The sequence below is a fragment of the Alosa pseudoharengus genome, unplaced genomic scaffold (genome assembly GCF_046254945.1).
Source record: "Alosa pseudoharengus isolate Yale_2024_CS ecotype anadromous, Long Island Sound unplaced genomic scaffold, YU_APseudo_1.1 YU_APseudo_1.1_scf_6, whole genome shotgun sequence".
Taxonomy (NCBI): Eukaryota; Metazoa; Chordata; class Actinopteri; order Clupeiformes; family Clupeidae; genus Alosa; species Alosa pseudoharengus.
In genome coordinates, this window is record NW_027468848.1 from 37,995,694 (window position 1) to 38,018,864 (window position 23,171).

Sequence of the window (23,171 nt, forward strand, 5' to 3'; positions counted from 1 at the left end):
GGCATCCACACAAAGAAGAATGTTGACAAGACAAATGGCAGAGACAGAGCTGGAAAATAAAGCACATTTCTTACAGGGGACACAATTTTCTTTACATTCAATCCCATGTTTTTGTCATGTCATGTCATGTACATGCACACAAACTTACACATACACACACGCAAACACACACGCACGCGCGCGCGCGCACACACACACACACACACACACACACACACACACACACACACAGAAGGAAAATGACTTGCATTTGTTCATATAAATGCACTGTAACTACAGAATGGCATGACTTATGGCACAAAAAAACCCATTTACATTTAGAAAATAAAACATAAAAAACATCCATTGTTAAAAAATAACAACTGAGTGAACGAAGAAAGGTTTCCCCTCACATGGTCAAACGTCAATAACAAACAAAAAAACATGAATCTCAAAAAAAAAAAAAAGAAGCAAAACTGTCTTCCTAATCATCGCTTTGGGGAGGGCTGGACACACTGAGTACCTAAACACCCAGACAGCAGCTGACTCTGCATGGGATCCAGTGCTGTGCCACGCCGAGCCGACCGGACCTGACTCAGACCCAGCAGCTGCGTGGTGCAGGTCCTAACACATGCAAAGGGGCCCCAACCCATAGGGGCCTCTCATTGGAAAAATAAGATTAGGCAGTGGCTGACTTCTGTCACTGAACAGACCTAGAGCAGGATTCACTGGATGATTGTTGGTTCCCTTTCTCTTTCACAACTCTCTCTATCTCTCTCTCTTTCTCTCTATCTGTCTCTCTCTACCGTGCTCTCTCTTTTATTTTGTTTGTTTGTTTTTAGTTTTGTTTAGCTTTGTTTCCGTGCCTGACTCATTTGACATACTCAGCTGATTTCCAGAAGTGGCCAGGGTGAGAGAGGCGGCGGTTGCGCTTGGGAAGCTTCTCCAGCAGTTCCACCAGTTTAGAGAAGCTGGGACGCTCCTCCTGCTCAAAGGCCCAGCAGAACATCTGAATGTCCTGCATGGAGGAACAAAACACACACACACACACACACACACACACACACACACACAGAGTCAGTACGTTTACATGCACAGTTTAGCCGAGCTACAGTTGTAGCATTGTAGTAGCATGTAGTAGTATGTAGCATTGTAGCATAGTAGCTTATGTAGTTAGCTGGCTAACCAAGCTAAAAGGGCTGAAGACTGAAGTGTCCAGAGGTATGCATGCATGATGCATACAGTTACATGTAAGAACACAATTATTCATACCCCTGGCAAATATTGACTTAATGTTGATTTTCTCTTGACCAATATGTTTGTTCTGACTGAAAATGACACTGCCACATGCCAATAGATTGTAAGACAATGTGGTAGAAACATGGAATCAAAATAATAAGCCTTTTTATCTTTTTTAACATACAGCTAAACAAGGCAAGAAATTGTTAGCCGAGAACAATACCAACATTTTAGAGTGGCCCTGCCATAGTCCATACCTCAATCCGTCAAAAAAGTGAGCACAAGGCCAGAGATTGCTGTTAAAAAGGTGCAGTCTAGAATCATTGTGAAGACATGGAGAGGCTTGGTAGGTATTATAAGAACCATTTCTTATAATGAGAGCTGTGAATGCAAATAAAGATGTTTCCATTGATTATTTAAAAAGGGTATGAATAATTTTGGACACGCCATTTTTCATAGAAATTTAACAAAAGATGAAAATGCTTCTTTTTTGATTCCATGTTTCTACCACATTGTCTTACAACCTTTTGACATGTGGCAGTGTAATTTTCAGTCAGAACAAACATTATCGATAAAGAGAAAATCAACATTGAATCAATATTTGCCAGGAGTATGAATCATTTTGTTCTTAACTGTACATGCATGCGTACCACAGTCCTATTTGAGTCTGATAGAGGGTATACATGCTTGAGTAACGCAAGCTATTTTCCACTTATCTACAATCTACATCACAAGTTTACACACCCATGCTAAAGTTGACTAAAAAGAGGAATAAAAAATCATCATTTGGAAATTGATCTTAATGCCTTAATTAAAAACATCCAACCTTTAAGGACACCAATTGTCTTTGTGAATGAATAATGTATCGTAAATAAATAAATGTTCTTCCTTAAAATAAAGGGGGCATAAGTATACACACCCCAATGTTAAATTCCAATAGAGGCAGGCAGATTTTTATTTTTAGAGGCCAGCTATTCCATGGATCCAGGATACTATGCATCCTGATAAAATTCCCTTGGCCTTTGGAATTAAAATAGCCCCAATTCATCAAATACCCTTTACCATACCTAGAGATCGGCATGGTTTTATTTCAGTTAGCCTAATAGCTGGTTTGATTTGCATTGAGTGATGATCTTATGAAAAGTACCTAATGCCAATCTCCTCTTTTTAGTCAACTTTAGCATGGGTGTGTAAACTATGTAACGTGACTGTAGGTGTGTTAGTGGGACTGAAAGAGCTTCGATTTTCTCCGATTTCAGCCGGACTAAAAACTTCGGTTTGGGTCAGACTTACAAAAAAATTTTCCCCGAGTGTCATGTAAACATACTGACTAGAGAGCCATATCCATCTGAAAGTGTAGTTCATTCTGTGCAGATACAGTGGTCACATGAGATTGCAATGTACACTGGCGTTCAAAGGTTTGGGGTCACTTAGAAATTTCCATTCCACTCTATTATAGACAGAATACCAGCTGAGATCAGTTGCATTGTTTTTTAGGGCAGCAGGTTTCAGATGTCATCATGTGCTTACATAATCAAAAGGGTTTTCCAATGTTTTCTCAGTTAGCCAAAAGAGGAGACCCAAGGTCTAACTAGAACCAAGGAGCAGGACTGGAGCACACACCGCTTTAAGTGATTTTTATTAGCCTAGTGCAAACGACTAACGTTTCGACGCCCATGCGTCTTCTTCAGAGTCAAAACTCCTTTGAAACTAAAAACTAGGCAGCATTAAAAAATGCACGTGTGAGCAGATACTATCCAGAAGCTACAAGTAACTGCAGGCTATCAGTCCAATCTTTTTTGTGTGCTGTTGGCATCTGTAAAATAAAAATAAAAAATGCTTTTAATTAGATTCTACACTTGCTAACCATGTGTTAAGGCAATTCAATACCCCATGCTTGACTAATCTCAGGCCATTAGGGAACCATTCGCAGGAAATGTGGCGAGCACAGAGCAGAGGCCTGCAGAGAACACTGAGTGGTCTCACGCTGTCTCGTTTAAGTCTTGCGTCGGATCTTACTCACCGATATCTCTTTGCCCATGCCAATCTGAGTGAGGTTTGGCTTCATGCCCGAGCCGACCTGCCATATGATAACTTCCGCTGGCTGGTTCTTGAAAGGCCACTCGCGTGCGTGTAGCTCGTACCATATTGTGCTGCGGGGAAGAACATGACTGATTACTAATTTATTTATTTATAACTCGATGAGAAAATAGACACTCATGATTTGATGCACAAATGCACAAAACACACACAGGCACACACACACACACACACACATATATATCTGTATATATATATATATATATATATATATATATATATATATATATATATACATATAGTACATACTAAGCTGCACATGCACTGTACATATACACACACTTTTGCACATCACTTGCACGCGCACACACACACACACACTCTCAATATGTCTTTATCTCTCACACACATACAAACACACACACACGCACATGCACATACACACACACACACACACACACACACGAAAACACACACACACAGACATATCGACACAAGCATAGACATACCCTAATATACTGTACACTCTCTCTTTCTCTCTCTCTCTCTCACACACACTTTTCATTTAAATCGCAAATTAGCCTGTCATTCAAACCCATAATGATAGAGCAGGGTGATAGAGCAGGCACATGGCAGCAGAGGATCCGTGAGTTCCAGAGGAAGAGTGTTAAGAGCACAGGAGCCAGCCAGTTGAAGAAGCACTTGTGTGTATGTGTGTGGTTTTTATTTCTATTTATTTTTCTCAAACGTCCATGCCAGTGCCTCTGGAGGATTAGCTCATGTTGAAGTTCACCCAATCAAACAAAGGGATTCAATTAAATCTAATGCCTGATCATAGAGTCAAGTGTTGCCATTGGAATAACAAAAATGTAATGCACTCTCCTCCACAGGTGCACAGGGTCTGCTGCTGCTATTGAGCAGCTCATTATGGGCAGGAAATTACTCTCTGATGAAAGCAGCTAAGGAGTGGGTCAAAGGGAAATTAAATGTATCCTTCTAACCGAATAACAGTGGTGAGGCCGGGCACGATAGACATACAGGCATACAGTAAAGTTAGTGCAAAACCACCGCAGATCAGCTAACAGCTCGCTAGGCTGCTCATGGTGCCTTAGCATCCCCACCATTACAGTGCCAGTTTGAACCTTTGACTGGGAAGAGAGGCGTAAAATAGTAAGGTGATGCTGTGAAAAAGGGACTAGGGGAAGTGCAGCGGGGAAGTAGAGAGAAGAGAGTGGCGCTCGCGGGTGACCCTCCAGGAGTGGCGGAGTCCAGCTGACCAGCTGGCTGGCTTACACGGGCCACACCGCACCGCACCGCGCCTCACCGCGCCACTACTCCCGGCTGACAGCATGACAGTGGCTCCATATGGGGGGACATCTGAGAATGCAATTGTGTTAGGAGTCACCAGAGCAGCATCCGCCCCCACACACACACACACACACACACACATTGTGACTGTCACACATTCCCTTTGCGAGTCCCCTTTTCCTTGCTTATACACAAATGTGCACAAACACACAAATACACACACACACTCCCTATGAGTTCTGCATATACACATGTGTGCGTGGGTATACAGACATAAAGACACACACACACACACACACACAAAGAGAGAACAGAGAGAACACTGAATAATCTGGTGCAATGGTACTGAATCCAGTGGCTATACCCACCCAAAAGCGAAGACGTCGGACTGCTTGGAGAAGGGGAGCTTGTCTTCCTCAGTGTCGGGGGAGAGCTGACGCACAATCTCAGGGGCCAGGTGACAGAGCCATCCACTGGGGATCCGCAGCTTGTCCTGTCTTCTACTGCAGAAGGGAGGGGGGAAGAAGGGAAGAAGGGAAGAGAGAGGAAAGAGAGAGAATGAGGAGAAGATGAGGAGAGAGGAAAAAAAGAGAGATGAATCAGCAGAGGAGTGCAAATAGAGAAAAAGAAAAGGAGTGATGACAGGAGGACAGATGAATAGAGGAGAGATGGAGAAGGCAAACAGAGAAGAGAGACATAGAAGGCTCATGATGAGCAGAACAGGTGAATATAAAGGGGAGAAGAGAGCAGGAAAGGAAAAAGGGAAAGGGATTAAAGGAGACAGAGAGAAAGAATAATAGCATGAGAGAGAAAAGATGAGGAAAGTGGAGAGAAGGGAAATAAATGAGACAGAGAAAGAGGGTAAGAAAGACCAGGAGATGGGAATGAGTAAGAGACAGAAGAGAGAGAGAGAGAGAGAGAGAGAGAGAGAGAATAGGAATTCAGTCTCTTCAAACTCTTTTATATGACATTCAGTCTTATAATAGACTTGAAGGCTTTCAAAGCTTTTCTGTGTCATAAGATAATGTATTAAAATGAAATGCCTTAAAATATCATGTCACACCATTCCTTCATAACGTCTCATTATTGTCCTAAGAAATATGGTCACAGAATTATGTAATATCTTAATTCCTCCTGAATACACATTGTTACTGAAAACATGTATTTGTGCAGCAAGCCGTTTATTGCCTCTTAACCATTGTTTCTATTTGGCTGACTCAGGATTGCTGATCAGTGACAGTTCATCCCCTCGTCAGAAGACCCTCTCAGACCCACGTGTTTGACCTGAAAGCAGCGCAAAGTTGGAGGCGACCCGCGGTGCAGGGAGTGTGAAATATTTTGTGATGTAATTCCAGAGGAAAAAGCCAAAGGCAAACGGTGACTCACTCCATTCTCTATAGAAAGCACTGACACCATATGGTCGGCTATGAGTCATCTGCATGTACTGTATTTGACCTTCATTTCCAAAACCAAACGAACAAAAAAAAGAAGAAGAAAAAAAAGATGTTGACAATTTTCAAATGCAGAAACGTGGTTGAAGTTTGATGCCGCTGTAAGGGCAATGTTTCGCGTTACTGTATGACTCACATCATTTCGGGGCTAATTTTGTGGGAGAGAGTGTTTGTCCGACTCATTAAACATTAACCACGTCTTTATCCTCACTCGATGATGATACTGCGGATCATTAAAAGTGTCTCTGACTTTGCAGGGTCTTTCCTCAACTGATGTACACTATGCAGAGCGGAGCATCCAGCCTGCAATTAAAACATCACAACTGGAGATTTGTGGCGACTTGAACCTTCAGTTGGGCTCAGAACCACACTCGAACCCAAGCCTTGGAGCACTCTGACATTTCCAGCTACTTCAGTATGCATCCAGAATGGTGCCAGATGCACACTGTGTTAAGAGGTATCGCTTGGTCTATAAACACCATTTAGGCACACACAGGCGCAGATCACATCACATACTCACAGATTAGAATTAGAGACTGATGAATAAAATGTACTATACACCATACTATGATTTTATGCAACACACAAACTGTCCTTTGAAATAGAAAGACCAAAATACTCTCAACAAATACCATATCAAAGTTAGATCTTAGAATGCAACATGCAAAAATGCACAACATCCTGCTATGGTTTTATGCAACAAACACAACTCTCCTTTGAAATAGCAAGGCCAAATATACTCTCAGACGACTTGCCATATCCAAGCCACACACTCAGAAGATAGCCTTTTAGGCTTCTGCTTTGCTATTAATTGCAATTGACACACGCTTCAAACTCAATCAGAAAATAAAGTTTCCATTTGGCTCAGTTCAGTGAGTGACACAGGGATCATTAAACGGGCTGATTTTATGTTTTGGCTGGTAATGGGAACATTTTCTTGAGGAGGTAAACTTAACTGAATTGATCTAATAAGCATCCTTCTCCTTAACAACTGTAGCTAGGCCTTTGGCATAAATGCTTGGAAATGAATTCGGAGTCTGACTTTCCATGGAAAAGGTGGCAGGAAAATGCCTCTAAAATAACACAGCTCAAACAACATTTCTATATTGGAAGTAGCCTGGAGAGGAAAAAGGATGTAAATATATAATTGGAGTGAAAATGGTACTGTATTTATGTATGTGCAAACAAGTAGCTATAATTGTGCAACCTACTGGGTTGTCTCCAGAAATCACATTTGTGGGGGAGCGGAAACTGCTGTAGAAAATTCCAGTACATCCATGCCTACACTTATTTACACATTCATTCTCTTTTGATCCCTAAATGAGTAATTATTTAGTCACACAGAACAAAGGCTTGCATTTTAAAAAGCCTTGGCTTTAAAAGAAGTAGCATCATCAAAAGGGTGACAGACCTACCACAAGTCAGCAATATTACTACAGCGTAAAATTGAAGTGAAACATGCTTCGCAAGTATCATTTTGTAACAATGAAACAGAGGTAAAAACACACTCTAGAGAATCAGCTTCCGTTCATCATCTGGCATCAAATGTTGCTAAGAGACGCACTCTCTCTCTATCTGTGGGCCTAGCTGTACAGCAGGGGAATGCAGAGCTGCATGTCCACACATCCAATGCCTCTACAATTAAACATTCTCAACATTTACAACAGTATGTGAGGGTCTTCCACCCCCCCCCCCTCAGTACAGGGTCTGTCTTTCTCCCTATTCAATATTGTTCTACAGTGTCTCAGTCACTCTTTCTCTCTTTCTTTTTTCTCTCTCTCTCATTCCCTGTCTTAAGAATCTCTTTCTCACTTTCTGTCTCCTTCCCTCTATGTTTCTCTCTCTCTCTCTCTCTCTCTCTCTCCTTCCATCTATTTCTCTCTCTATCCCTCTCTCTCATCCTCTCCACCCTCTCTCTCTTTCTCACTTTCTGTCTCCTTCCCTCTATGTTTTTTTCTCTCTCTCTCTCTCTCTCTCTCTCTCTCTCCATCTATTTCTCTCTCTATCCCTCTCTCTCCTCCTCTCCACCCTCTCTCTCTCTCTCTCTCTCTCTCTCTCTCTAATCCCACCACCCACTCACATCTCCTAAAGAGGCTGAGTGAGGCCGTGCGACTCTGCCCTGGCAATATGGACTCTCACATGCAGGATTTCATCTGACATTTTAATACAAATAGTGGGGGCAGAGCCAGGCGGGCAAGCAGGGAGGCGAATTAAACCATTCTGTCTTTTTCAGGAGCTGACGAGACTCACCCCCAGCCGCACCGCGTCACACCGTACAGTAGGGAAAGCAGTTTGACTTCACTCGGCGAAGTGGCGGTCTTCACCAAAATCAATTACCCTCCGTAAAATGCCACGGAGTCACAACATGACAACAGCCCTTGCGCACAAATACAAAGATTCGTGTGGAAGCGTTATTGACTTTATAGGATTTGTTTTATAAGATTTCCTTTTTATCACTGTTATAATGTATTTATATCCATTCTGTCCAAACTACTTCTATTGCATAATGTATTCTATTTGTAAAGAACTTATCATATTATGCCATTTTCCATAAATCTCTAAGATTAACCATGGCACGGTGAGCTTGCTCTCGTGGGTAACACTCTGTCGTGGAGAAGACTCTGCGAGATGGCATGTTTCTTAGTCACAAACCCAAACAGTCAGCCACGACTTCTCCAGTGATAAACGAACTGATGTGAACCATATGCCGTAAATGATTAGGCCCTCCACTTTTTGCGATACAGTGACCAGAATACATCTAGCTGCGGGAGAGGGGGGGAAAAGAAAACTGAATTGCTTACAGTGGTGGAACATATTAAATTAGACCAATTAAAAAAATCTGAATCGTGTGACGGACCAACTGCCCTCGTTATTCTCCTTAGAGACGTCAAGCAGGGGAAAAGTCACTGTTTCCTCTAACAGACTTGTTTATTCACTTCTTTTCTTCCAGGCCCAACCCAATCATCAAGCTGTGATGATGTTTCTGAACTTATCCGCAATTGATTGCTTCTTCACAAACTACAGATTAGCTTCTGAAAGAGTATTTTTCCGTGGGGAGAAAAATAGAGGCTCTAAGAGAAATAGGCCTATCAAGTGATTATGTTTGACCGAGGGAAGGGTGATATTAAACTGGAATTTCCACACAGACTTACCTTCCACCTTGCAGTACTCCAGATATTGTGAATAGGCCGAAGTCAGTGATAACCACTTTACCATTGTCGTAGAAGACATTCTTGGACTTCATGTCTTTATGGATGATGCCCTTTGCATGCAGATAGCCCATACCCTGAAAGAGAGAAAACAACACTATACTCAAAAGCTTTTTCTTAAAACAAGTGGGAAAACTTCCCATCCTAGCCTATGTTTCTCTCTTGCTCTCCAATCGCCCATCGCTTAAGTTTGTGCATTAGTATCCTGATTAGGGACCCTCCACTATTACATAAACATGAAGGAATCAAGCCTGAAGAGCTACCCTGATCACACTGTGATTGTTAGGTGGCATTTTATGATTACCCTCACTGCATGGTGTTAACTTTATGTACAGTTAATTTGCACAAATCATTTTGAATGTTTTATAACTGTGATGTTTTTTTTTTTGTTGACATGTTATGAAATGTAAATGACTACGGGAACAGTTCTATTTACCTTCACCATCTCCTGAGCAATCTGTCTGGTCTTGTTGACATCGAGGATGACTTTGGCATCCCTCACCACTGAGTAGAGGGTCCTCCCTTTGCACAGGCTGTAAACATGAGGACAAGCAAATGTCAGCTCAAGTTTCAACAGTAGTTTATGTGCCCCATATAGACCTGCTTAGGTGCAGTGTTTAATACAGTTTCTCACCTCCATTGGTTTGTGCTTAAAACAAAAATACATGTATGACACACAATAATGTTAAAACAAAGTTCAGGTTGGTTGGGATTTCAGAGCCACTATGTCATATCACTTAGATATTCAGTGTTCACCATTCTACAGCATTGCACCTGCTGGTGAGGTTTTAATGTGGACCTGTGGATCACTTGCTTGCTAACTGATGAGCCAGATGACAGCAGGGCTCTGGACTCAGCAGGGGTGGTAGTGTGATATGCACTACCCCCACCACAGCCATGGCCGCAACACCGACCCCCTGCGTGTGAGGCCCCGTCACAGGTGACGACATCTCACCTGAGGGCCGTCTCTTCCTCTGGAGCTCCGAATGCATATTCATGAGGGAAGCATATAACGAACCCCTTCTCCCCCAACCCAGATTTTAAGTCTCCTCTGGGGACTCTCATCAGTGTCTCTCTCTGTGTGTTTGTGTGTGTGTGTGTGTGTGTGTGTGTGTGTGTGTGTGTGTGTGTGTGTGTGTGTGTTTGTGCGTGTATGTTCCGTGGTGCCAGTGACATTCCGTTAAACATCCTGATGATGATGTCAGCGGACGCCCGCTGAGAGGGATCACCTGATGGCCGACAGGATCGTCGTGGTGACGCGACATGGTGCACAGACCCACTGCAGTCCCTTGCATCCTGTCGCCAGAGCCCATAATTAGATAGAGGACCACAGGAGCTCGGCCTCTCCTTTTGATGTTCAAGTAAACAACATTTACAAGACAGGAAATAGCAAACTAACCTCAAATGCTTCTGTCTCTCTCCTTTGTCCCTCTGACACTTTCATTTCTATTATCATTCTATCCCACCATTTCCTCTCTTCCTTTCTATAGAAATGGAAAATCCTGAAAACCCTGTTTTTCTCCCTTCTTATGTTGGCCTGAAGATTCCCACTCTAAGTGGAGCTCCTCATGACAAATGTAAACAATATTAAGTGTTTATGTTCCACAGACTCAAACATTGCATCTCAGGGCAGGATCCAATTTTTCTCAATTCAGCCTCAATCTTGCCTGTTTGTCCGGATGTTCTTCCAGGTAAACGCTCTATAATGAATGATTATGACTTTTTTTTTCCCCTCTTAGAGGCTTAATGAAATCCTGGTATCTCCTGAAATGCACATTTCAATTTGATATTCATCAGAATGCAAGCTGGCTTTTAGACAAAGAAAGAAAGAGAGAGAGAGAGAGAGAGAGAGAGAGAGTAAGAGAGAAAGATTAGACAGGGAGAGAGAGAGAGAGAGAGATGATTTCTATCAAAGCTTCCAAGAATCCTGAAATGTGTCATTTTTTGTGCCAAAGCAGAAATGACGGAAAAATGATTCAGCAATTTTGGGCAAATTCTGTATTTCTGGCAAGGCCACAGCCATAAAATAAGACAACCACAATGACGTGCCGTGTCATGTCCAGTCACCCCCTTTGTGTGTCTGTCTGTTCATGCCAAACAACGACAGCCCTGTCAAGACTTACAAAACATGCCATGGCACGTCTTGACTATGAGGCCAAAAGTACACATCCATAGGCAATGGGCTCCCAGTGTGGGTACAGTTCAAGTCATGCACAGGATAATGAAGCAGTGCTCCAAGGCACATTTTCTTTCCCTCTCTCCCCAGTGGCATTCTGATTTGCAAGGGAATGAACACAGAGTCCAAATTCCACAGCGAATGTGAAGGGGTGACAGTCTGGCCTCAAATAATACCATCTGCTGTGCGAGAGGCCAGGGAAAGAAGCGCTGGATTTTTCAGAGCAAGTTTACACATACAGAAAAAGTCTGACGGCTTTTTTTATTCGTTCTCTCTCTCTCTCTTTCTCTGACAGGCAAATAAGCAGCCATTGCAGAATTTTAATGAGGTAAATACAGAATTAATTCAGCCCAAATATGCATTTTCCTGTACAAAGTAGAGAGTTCTTTTTTTACTAGAATGCAGATAGTGCGATGAAACACTTTGTGTTTTGTCTTTAAAACAGAGCTTTTTGTTTTCCTCTGAAAGTGTAGTCCATCACTTATGTCTGTTGCTTTGCTATCAGCATGCACAGCGTACTGTTTGTAAACAAAAATGTCTTTTGAGTGTCCTGTATTGAAAAATTTCAAACAACGCATTTATTAAATCCATAATCCCAAAGTACAAGGATTTTTTTTACTTCTTCTGTAAACATTCATCCTTGAAGTGAACAGTTGTTTCTTATGGATAATTTAAGTCTACCAGTGATAGTATATGGCATCTGTGGGAGCATAACTGCAAAACCATTAATGAAAATACAAACAACCTTAAATATTTGCTGGAAGTGTAAAAACGATTCCTGTCACAGCAGTGCCGTACAATTCTGTCTCTAAGGGAAAGGAAGCTATGGTGCAGGATTCAAAAACAGAATCTGTTTTATCTGGCTTAGTATCTTGTCTGGCAACATTCAGTGCCATCCCGAGACTTTTGTGTTAAAGGCACACCATAGAACAGATTAAAATGTTGTCATCTTAATGATAGTGTTGCATGCCTGAAAATTAAGCTGGTTTATACAACTGGTTGGCTGGGGGCAGCCGTGGCCTGGCCTGACTAGCTGGTTGGGGGCAGCTGTGGCCTACTGGTTAGGGCTTTGGGCTTGTAACCGAAGGGTTGCCGGTTCGATCCCCGACCAGTAGGAAAACTGTGGGCGGGGGAAGTGGTTGAACACTGCTCTCCCATGCCCACATCCAAGGCTGAAGTGCCCTTGAGCAAGGCACCTAACCCCTCACTGCTCCCCGAGCGCCGCTGTAGCAGGCAGCTCACTGTGATGGGATTAGTGTGTGCTTCACCTCACTGTGTGTTCACTGTGTGCCCTCACAGGAGTATACATATACTTATACAACCCCAAATCAGAAAAAGTTGGGATGTTGTGTAAAATGTGAATAAAAACAGAATGTAATAATCTGCAAATCTTGTAAACTCATATTTAGCTGCAAAAAGGACACATCAAATCACATCACACATCACATTGATCATATCAAATTTTGAAAGTGACAAATTTGACTATTTCATGGAAAATATATGTTCATTTTGAATTTGCTACCAGCAACATGTTTGATTGGAAAGGAAGAATGTTTCACAACCAATTAGGGTAACTGGCAACATGATTGGATATGAAAAAATCTCTTAGAAGTAAAAACGTAGGGGTCACTCTGTGTAAACCTGTGTGGACAAATCATGAAACAATGTAATTGTAATGTGCTTGGGGAGTTCATCATCTACAGCAGTGTTTCCCAAACTTTTTTTCTGGGGACCCACTTTTTTAAAAATGACAGACCATCGCGACCCATTTCACTTCAGAGCAAACATGGAACCACCAATATTGTGTTAGGCCACAGGTTCTCAAACTTTTCGATGCCCCGTTAATGTTTGTGCAAAAAGGCTGATTCATGTCCCTTGAATTTTGCAACTGCGAGGTCCATGGCCGGCGCCCCACAGAAATGTTTCATTTTGCAAGTGAGATGTCCACGCTGTCCCCTCTGCGACGCGTCCCCCCCCCCCCCTTCAGAGCTATTCTAAATGCAAAATTGCACCGGGTTTTCTAAATGCAAAGTTATTTAGCTATTCTAAATGCAAAATTGCATTGGGCCGTGACTGTAGTTAACAAACTAGATCCTAATAGAAAACTGTTAGCTTTCCTGGTATAAGTTAGGCCCATTACACAACAAATGCGTGTGCTGGAGAGCCAAATAAAATCTTCTGCGACCCACCCTTTGGGAACCAATGATCTACAGTACATAATCATTAAAATATTCAGAGAATCCAGAGAAATCTTTGCAAACTAGGGATAGAACTGAAAAACCTCAGATGGCACTACATTAAAACCAGACCTATTTATGTGAAGAAAATAATTGTATGAGCTCAAGAATACCTCTGATAACCATTGTCTATAAGCACAGTTTGATACTCAATTCAGAAATGCTAGTGTAAACTTTACCATTCAACAGCCAAAATTGTATTTAGATATGTTACAGAGATATCTGGGCCTGAGCTTGTTTAAAATGAACTGAGGTAAGGGGGGAAAATGTCCTGTAATTAGACCAATCCAAATGTGCCATTATTTTTGGACTATTATTTCTGGGCTAAAGAGGAGAGGGCCTATCCAAGTATCCAACGTATCCAACTTGTTTTAGGACTCAGTCCAAAACCCAACATCTATATTTCTATCATCTATCATATATTCCATATTTAAACAGTATGGGAGTCCAGGTGCTAAAATGACCTGTCTGCAGTCCAGACCTGTCAAATTAGGTCCACCATGAAATGAAAAACATGATTAGGAATGCCTCCTACTGTCGAGCAACAGAAATCCTATGTTTGGCAGGACAACTCAAGCAACTGGTCTTCTCGGTTCCTAAACATCTACAGAATTTTGTTAAATGAAGAGATGAAGCAGCACAGTGGTAAACATTCCCTGTCCCAACTTTTTTTGAAAAATGTTACTGACATCAAATTCAAAATGAACATATATTTACCATGAAATAGTCAAAATCTTAATTTTCAACATTTGATATGTTATCTATGTCCTATGTCCTAAATATGAGTTTACAAGACTTGTATATTATCACATTCTGTTTTTATTTGCATTTTACACAACGTCCCAACTTTTTCTGATTTGGGGTTGTAGGTAAAAGTAATCCCCCTCAGCCGAAAGTCAAAAGGTCTTCAGCCAACTTGAAAATGTGATGCTTCACAAGCCTTGGGATTTTTTGTTGCATCTTACAAAGTTTTCTAGGATAGAGGCAGCGGCTCTCAGTTGTCTTGTCAACAGTAATGATGGAATGCAAAAGTAAAAAAAATGAACTTCGAAAACACTTTTTTAAGACCAACCAAAGAAACACACAACAAACATTTCATCACTACAAAATATATTTGCAATAACTTCATGACCTTTCTGACTACAAACGCTCAACTTTCAGAGATCATCACATGTTTGCTATCCTTGATTCTCTCGTACAGTACCTTTCACATCTGAAAATGTGTTTAAGTCCTTCCCTTCCCTTTAACAATCTTTCTTATTTGTGTTTTTAACATTTTTATTATTATTATTTTTTTATCATTAGTCATGTACCGGACAAGCTCATTGAGCCCTATTGTCTGAAAACTTCTCAAGGATGTCTTTGTTTTAGAGATGCAAAACTTCTGTTGCAGACGATGTGGAGAAAATCAATTTTTCTGTTATATTATAACTTAAAACTTAACAGCCTTCTTTTTTATTTATCCAGAGGGCAGGGCATTGAAAGACATCATCAAGTTACATAATGGTGTTGTTTTTACAGTGATAACTTAATACATATATTCAATACAAGAATAACACTTAAATGTCAAATAATATAATAATAATAATATAGTTGTGCTATACGTACAGTAGTCTTAATAAATACTCTTTATCATTGATGAAACCATCCCATTACTAATGTTCCTCTAGCCTTACGTAGCCATACTCAATTCTATTCAGAGTGTGAGTCTGATACTGCACCATTATGATATTATTATGGGGTGTGTTTCAACTGATACAGGGGAAAAATACAGGGGGCTCTGCACATTACTCGATAGATCTAACCAATCAGAGGCATGAAATAGCCAATGGCCGAACCAAATTTCCCGACCTCAAATTTTGTGGACAGAGTTAAATTCACCCAGACCTAAGTGTGGCACGGTGCTGCTGCTTGCACCACAGCTTCCCCTAGTTAATTTTTGTTTGTTGTCCACAGGGTTGGGTAGTAACGGATTACATGTAATCTGGATTACGTAATCAGATTACAAAAATCAAGTAACTATAATCAGCCCAGATTACAATAAAAAAATTGTGTAATCAGATTACAGTTACATTGTTGGGGATTACCTGATTACATTTTATCATGCAAGCAATGCAACTTTTTGATGATAGCCTAGTTATTTTTTAATTCGACAAGCTTCGGGCTTGCCGGTTCGATCCCCGACCAGTAGAAAAAATTTGGGCGGGGGAAGTGGTTGAGCACTGCTCTCCCATGCCCACATCGACGGCTGAAGTGCCCTTGAGTAAGGCACCTAACCCCTCATTGATCCCCGAGCGCCGTTGTAGCAGACAGCTCACTGCTCCGGGTTGGTGTGTGCTTCACCTCACTGTGTGCTCATTGTGTGCTTCACCTCACTGTGTGTTCACTGTGCTTCACTAATTCGCGGATTGGGAGACCAAATTTCCCTCACGGGATCAAAAGAGTATCTATACTTACTAACTTATTTACTATTGGGGCAGGTCTCTCGGCACACTGCCTGATCTTTTCCTCCTAATCTTAATGTAGCCTCTTGTTTTAGTGTTACCGTTTACTTTGAGAAAGTCACCAGGTCCCCCTGGTTGAAAAACATCCCAAAGGAATAATTTTCTCACCCCCACAATTGAAATGGACATGGTGGCATTCAATCTCAGGCCATGTCCTGGGTCAAAAAAATCCAGCGAAAGCTAAATTCATTGTCCAGGTGTGCCCTTATAAAGGTTAAGCTGAGTTGTGCATGTTTGGAGAATAGTGATCCATGATCACATCCATGATGACTAAGTGATCAATTTTGGGATGGGGAAAATTTCAACCACCAAAATACCACCCCCAAAGTGGAGAATAGCTATAGAAATGTATTAGTTTTGGGTGTTTTTCAGACAATGGGATCTGGTGACCTCAAAGTAAATGGTAACACTAAAACAAGGGGCTACATTAAGATTTTTGGAAGAAAAGATCAGTTAATTCACACAGGAATGCTTTGCTCAGAGCAAAGAGATTTCTTAGATGTAATGAAATAATAAACAGAAAAATAAAATGAGAATTCTTTCATCAATTCAGTGGTGGTGTCTTTTACTTAACGGACATATTTATTGAAGTAATCTAAAAGTAATCCTAAAGTAATCAGATTACGTTACATGTTTTTTTGTAATCCTGATTACGTTACTGATTACAAAAATTGCCATGTAATTTGTAGTCAGTAATGGATTACATTTCAAAGTAATCTGACCCAACCCTTGCACTTTACCCAGAATTTAAATTTGGTACTTTTGGTGGGATATTTAGTGCACAAGAAGTGTGTGAGCAAAACAAAAGACAAGACAACAAAGCCATATTTCAAAACAGAGGCAGTAGACTTCATCCTAGAGTAACTTTCTGAAAGAGATATTTTGAGTTTATCTGAAAGCACCCCAAAGTGAGCAGGCAGGCGGGCGGGCAGTCTAAAGGGGCTAATGTGGAGATAACGAGCTCGGCTAGGGCTCAGAGTAAAGGCCATGAGCCAGTTGGGCACACAGACGGGCAGGGAGCACGGAGAGGGCAGACACAGGAAATCAACACGACAGAACACGAAGCAACGCAAGGCCTTGCCACTGCTCTATCCTCCAGCACTGAAACGTTTGGCTGTTTGGCCGTTAACAGCCTCGTACACACCCTGGTTCAGGCACAAACTCTCTAAAAATAGTGTGTGTGCGTGCATATATGTTTGAGTGTGTGTGTGTGTGTGTGTGTGTGTGTGTGTGTGTGTGTGTGTGTGTGTGTGTGTGTGTGTGTGTGGGGGGGGTCATTCAGTAACCCACTGTCCTAAGAAGGGAAGGGGTAGTGGATGCAGTCAAGACAAAATCCGAAGGACAAGGGACCCTTTTTACTAGAGGAGAGGAGGTGAAGTGATATTAACCCACAATGTCACAAATTATATTTACATCTGCAAGTTTCCACACATCAAAACTTTAAATGCACAAGTGTAGGCACACAATTGTGTACATATAATGTGTCCCTAGTATAGATAGAAAGGGGTCTTTGGGGTAACCAATTGGTCCCCTTTCTCATCTACTACCATGGCAATCATTTGATCTCTCATTACTGTACACCTCAGCACACAGAAATACATCCTACTTCACACAGAGCATTGTTCAAATACATGACGAGCAAATAAATCAAGCCGTGGGGGGTCCCTGTTACGATGACGTGTGTTAGAGCAATGAGTGGGGTGTTCAATCATATTCATTGTAATATGTGACATCAGGTATGACAGTAAACTACAAACATGACAGTAAAGAGTGCAGAAATGCTACTTCCTGTGCATTCAGAGCTCTTTGAAGATAGTATCTTCAATGACATCATATAAAACCACTTTCTTTACTTCATTCAGTTGCCATGCCAAATTAATTATTAAAGCTTTAGCTTACATAAGATCTATCCTTAGCCATATACACCCTACTGTTTTGATTACCTGTCTTATGGCATAAATATACAAAACAGCATGGATATTTGGCATTTTAAATTGCTGTTGATCTCTCTCTGTCTCTCCCTTTCTGGCTATTCATGGCATCACAGCAAAACACTCCAATTAACACAGTGGTCATCAGGTTCCTCACAGGTAAAACAACCTGTGTATGTGACTGTCCTATCTGGTGTGTATGTCTGTGTGTGTGTGTGTGTGTGTGTGTGTGTGTGTGTATGGGTTTGTGTGTGTGTTTGTATGTGTGTGAGTGTGTGTGCATGTGCGTGCATGCTTGCGTGATTCACCTGGTGATGATGGCCAAGTGCGGTGGATTCATGCACGCGCCCATGAACAGCACCACGTTCTCATGGCGCGTGTTCCGGTACGCCATCACCTCGCGCTTGAAGGCCTTGAGCTGATCCTCATTGTCACGCTCGATGTCGATGAGACGGAGGGCCACCTCGCCGTGCCAGCGGCCGTGGTAGACCTGGCCAAAGCGGCCCTTGCCGATGAGCTCGCCGATCTCTAGCTGCTCGAAGGGGATGTCCCACTCCTGCAGGAAGATGCTCGTCTGGCTGGCCTTGCGCGGGAAGTTGCGGGCCGAGAGCAGCGACAGGTTCATCTCCTCGAACTCGTCCGCTGAGTCATCCGCCTCGTCGTTCCCTTCCTCGTTCTGAGGGGTGAAAACAGAAGGCCAGCAGAGACTGAACATACAAACAAAAGCTGAATCCAAAACAGATCTTCCCCCAAATAGGTTCAGGGAACATGGGTTTTCAGCAGGAATTAGAAACGGTACGAACGGTACGGTACGAAGTAACCGAAAACTGGTAACAAAAAAAATGTGTGGATGAACGTAACTGGAACAAAACCCATTTCACTTGTTTCGGAGTGAAAACGCTATTTCGGGCAGCCGTGGCCTACTGGTTAGCGCTTTGGACTTGGAACCGGAGGGTTGCCGGTTCGAACCCCGACCAGTAGGAAGCGGCTGAAGTGCCCTTGAGCAAGGCACCTAACCCCTCACTGCTCCCCGAGCGCCGCTGTGTTGTTGCAGGCAGCTCACTGCGCCGGGATTAGTGTGTGCTTCACCTCACTGTGTGTATACTGTGTGCTGAGTGTGTTTCACTAATTCACAGATTGGGATAAATGCAGAGACCAAATTTCCCTAACGAGATCAAAAGAGTATATATACTATATACTATACTATTTTACATTTTAGATAACCGGTTAATAATGTTGTTTATCATTCCACACCTGCAGTATCTTTGAATAATATTCAAAAGTCTGGTTTGGAAAGTCACCTGCACACATAGTGTTTCCCAGACCCTGTATAGGATGAGTTAAGTCAGAATTTATGAATCACTGAAGGCTACTGTATAATAGGGTAGGCCCACACCTGAATTCAGGCACGGTATTTTTAACAGTTGGCCTTGATATCTAATGTGCTTTGATTTAAGCTTTAAGGCTGTTGTGCAGAAAAAAAGCTTATGGTATTGTGTCACCTGCCATAAATCAATTTGTAAAGGCAATGCCATTTTTAAAGGAACTTTATTAACGGTTCTTTAATAACGCTCTGACCGGTTTCCATTTAGAGGTGATGCCTTGGAACACTGGAACGGGAACGAAAAAATTATGTTTTTGCTCAGAACGAACTGAAATTAAAATTATTCTGTTTTCAAAGGGAGAAACAATTGGTGCCCTGGTCCTAAAAAAAGCTTACATTTCATATAGTTTTACGTGGACTGGTACGAGTAATCAATCCAGACCTGATCCAAATCCATACCATTATCAGCTGGTATTAAAAAAGTTGGTATTTACAATGCTTACTGTCGGTTCAGCCTACATGCTCAGGGGTGTACAAGACACAAAAAGGAGGTTGGGGTGCTAGTCAGAGTTTTGAATTTGTGTTTGACAAGTCATTAACATAAAGTCAAAGTGGTTGTGTGCACATCCCACCGAAGTTCAGGCCAGGTGCAGTACAAAGTATACTAAAAGGTAAAAACAAAAGAGCCTGAAGAACACCCTGTTTGATTTTCTTTTAACTCTGGGAGCTGTTCTGGTGTGCGAACTTTGTCTTTTGTTTTTACCTTTAAGTCATTAACATAGCTATTCATAAGACATTGGATAATGACCGAAGCAGCACACTGTTTTACTGTATTGTGTATACCATTAATGACACTCATTATCAGGTACAGAGCACGGAGTTTGTGAAACTGAATTTTCAACAACAACAACAAACTAACTGTCTAATGTATGAGCATCTTCTCTACAAAATCAACGTAAACCACTCACATCTGATGTGGGCTCCACTTCGATTTGCAGGAGAGGGTTTCCGGTGTTACTGAGAGCAGGTCATTTGTAAGGTAAAATGGAAGGGTGGCAGGAAAAGAAGATTGACAGATGGTTAGCTCCAAATCGCTCGGCAACATGATTCATGGCATTTCACTCAGGCGTACTTCAATTCTGGGTCATTTGAGCTTAATTCCTTTGAGGTGGATAACATGTTTTATGCTTAACCTTAATACATATATGTTCACAGGAGTTAGCGTGAACAGCAATTCCACATATTTAGTGCACCAAACCCAAAAAAGTGATTTCTGTCACCTCAGATCATGTCTTCCTTATAGGATTTGCCCTATTAGACACCTAATCATAGCTAAATGTCAAAACTAACATCACTGATCAATTAAGAGGCAAACACGATCATAGAAATGATTGATTAAATAACAGTAGCAGTTGTAATGATAATAGTAGTAAGTAGTAGAAGTTGAAGTATGAAGTAGACATATCAGAGTTAGCAGACTATTTTAGATGTTTACAAATTACTTCAACATACTTATTTATGTTTACTTCAACATACTTATTTAAGCAATCTACTGGAGCAATCAATTCATTATCTTTGAAGTGCGTATTAAAAAGGGACACTAAGTATGAAATATGGGAAACAGTCATCTCAGTTTACAGTCATCTCTCTTCACCACCAGTCTTACAGTGCAAGCAGTTCTAAGTGACTAATTTCTCATTTGACCAAAAGGTGACTTTGATATGAACCTCCTCTTACTCCTATTTCTATGAATGGCAAACACTGCAATGGTACTTCAGAACACAGACTTTCTTATCTTTAGCATCACTGTCAGTGTGCTGTTTCTGAGACATTCTCTGTCTTTTTTTAGTCTCTGACAGGATTTTAAGAGACAAACAGGGATCTCGGCGTCAGTCCAACTGTAGCGTAAACTAAAGGCCATTCCAGCATTTGCCCAAAGTCTACATGTGCACATCACAATGTTTGCCACTCCAGTGTCTTGTGCTCCAGTAATTTCACTAATACGAAAATGATGTTTAATGTGAGTCGGTCAGCTCTGGTCCTGTATAGAAATGCTCTGACCTACAATAGTGACATATATTACCCATTAAAGCCAATGCCTTTGTATATGTATATGGTATGCAGTCACGCATACATAAATACACAATAGGTTTTTATTATTATTATTATTTCTTGTATTTGTTGACATAACCTAATACACAGTTGGAGAGACTACACGGGATACTTTTCTGAGGAGAAAAAACAAACGATGAAAAAAACAGCAATGCCTACATTTTATACAGCTTTACCTGGACATAAATCCCTGTTCAGCGAACTAGTCTGGTGAATCCTACAGCTAGAGAGTGTATCATGCTGAGATGTGCGATGAGTCTCTGTGTGTGGAGACCTTCGGTATTAGATGACTGTGAAAAACATAACTAGCACTCCACAGACTTGTGAAAAAAAAAAAACAAAGTGGTCTGGGGAGTGGGAAAAATGAATGATTTTTTTGTTGTTTTTGGGGTGTTGTTTTCAGAGAGAGGACAAAGCTACTAAGTGTTGGTGGTGACACTTTAGCTGCACTTCAAATAAACACCGCAAAATAAAGCCTATTCTTTTACAAAAACAACAATCCAGATGGGCTCTTTTAAAGAAATCTTTGTGAGAAAATAGCACGTAACTCACCAAATGGGACAGAAAAACAGCTATATAGATTAACAAAAAATGTTTTGGCTGATTTTAATTCATGACAGTTCTAATTAATTCATTATCAATATCAATTCAATATCTTTCTTTCAGCTGTTTTATGCTTTGTCACTATCTACAATCACATTACAAACACATCACAAAATCCCTCAGTGGGCTCTGTGTTTGTCTGAGACACATTAACGATAAGCTTAAACTAAAATCTCACAAAGGAAACAAACAAACAAACATCCAAAACAAACGATTAAAAGGGGATACTCACACAGGCTCAGATAGAACAGGGTGCAGAATGACCTGTGGTGCTCTGGTGGGAACTTCTGGGGCCACGTCTGTTAAATAAGTAAACAAACAAAATAAACAAACAAACAACAAATAAATAAAAACATTAAACCGGTCTCGGGGGAATAGGGATAGGGGTGTGTGTGTGTGAGGAGGTGGGGACACTCTCCCAGTTTCACCAGGACAACACTTAGGGTTTGATAACATGGGCATTAAGTGCCATGGCGCAATTCAGTGCATTTGATTAAAAAACCCTTGCTTTCATTTCAGCAAAAACACAAGGGTTGGCTTGATTTATCTGGGTAGAACTGCTCCTGAAAGGTCTTTTATTAAGGCCCCTAATGGAGGCTTCTAGCAGGTTGCTGCAGGCGTAAAATACTCCTTAAAAAAAGATGGGGGCTGAGGTGGGATGGGTGCTAAGGGTGTTGAGTGTGGAGGTGGTTGGGGTGTTGGGTTGTCACATCAAAAGAGTCCTCTGAGGTGTGCTGTAGTGCATTATGGGAAGAGGTAATGATCAATTATGACACACTTACCAGGAAAGATGAACTGCTGCTTGTATTTGAAGTAATGAGAAGCTGCAAGACACACGCACACACGCACACACACACACACACACACACACACACACACACACACAGACACACAAGAAAAGACAGTGGTGTGAAAAGCTAAGAAACTCAAGAGGAGCCTTCAAGTGTCACGGCAGTCAGATGTATTCCTACACTCACACACACACACAGACACACACACACACACACACACACACACACACAGATACAGACACAGATACAGACAGACAGACACACACA

At 41.5% G+C, this 23,171-nt stretch overlaps 1 protein-coding gene across 1 annotated transcript in view; it reads right to left on the minus strand.

The window, feature by feature from the left end:
- Window positions 1-850: 850 nt before the first annotated feature.
- ksr2 (kinase suppressor of ras 2) overlaps window positions 851-23,171 on the minus strand; it is a 78,661-nt gene continuing 56,340 nt past the window's right edge. Inside the window, exons 13-21 of the mRNA XM_076269948.1 lie at window positions 22,896-22,937; window positions 22,346-22,412; window positions 20,367-20,415; window positions 18,383-18,750; window positions 9,663-9,759; window positions 9,170-9,303; window positions 4,935-5,069; window positions 3,242-3,371; window positions 851-997 (exon numbers count right to left, since the gene is read on the minus strand). Coding sequence (XP_076126063.1) covers window positions 851-997; window positions 3,242-3,371; window positions 4,935-5,069; window positions 9,170-9,303; window positions 9,663-9,759; window positions 18,383-18,750; window positions 20,367-20,415; window positions 22,346-22,412; window positions 22,896-22,937 — 1,169 coding nt within the window. The remainder of the gene's footprint in view (window positions 998-3,241; window positions 3,372-4,934; window positions 5,070-9,169; window positions 9,304-9,662; window positions 9,760-18,382; window positions 18,751-20,366; window positions 20,416-22,345; window positions 22,413-22,895; window positions 22,938-23,171) is intronic.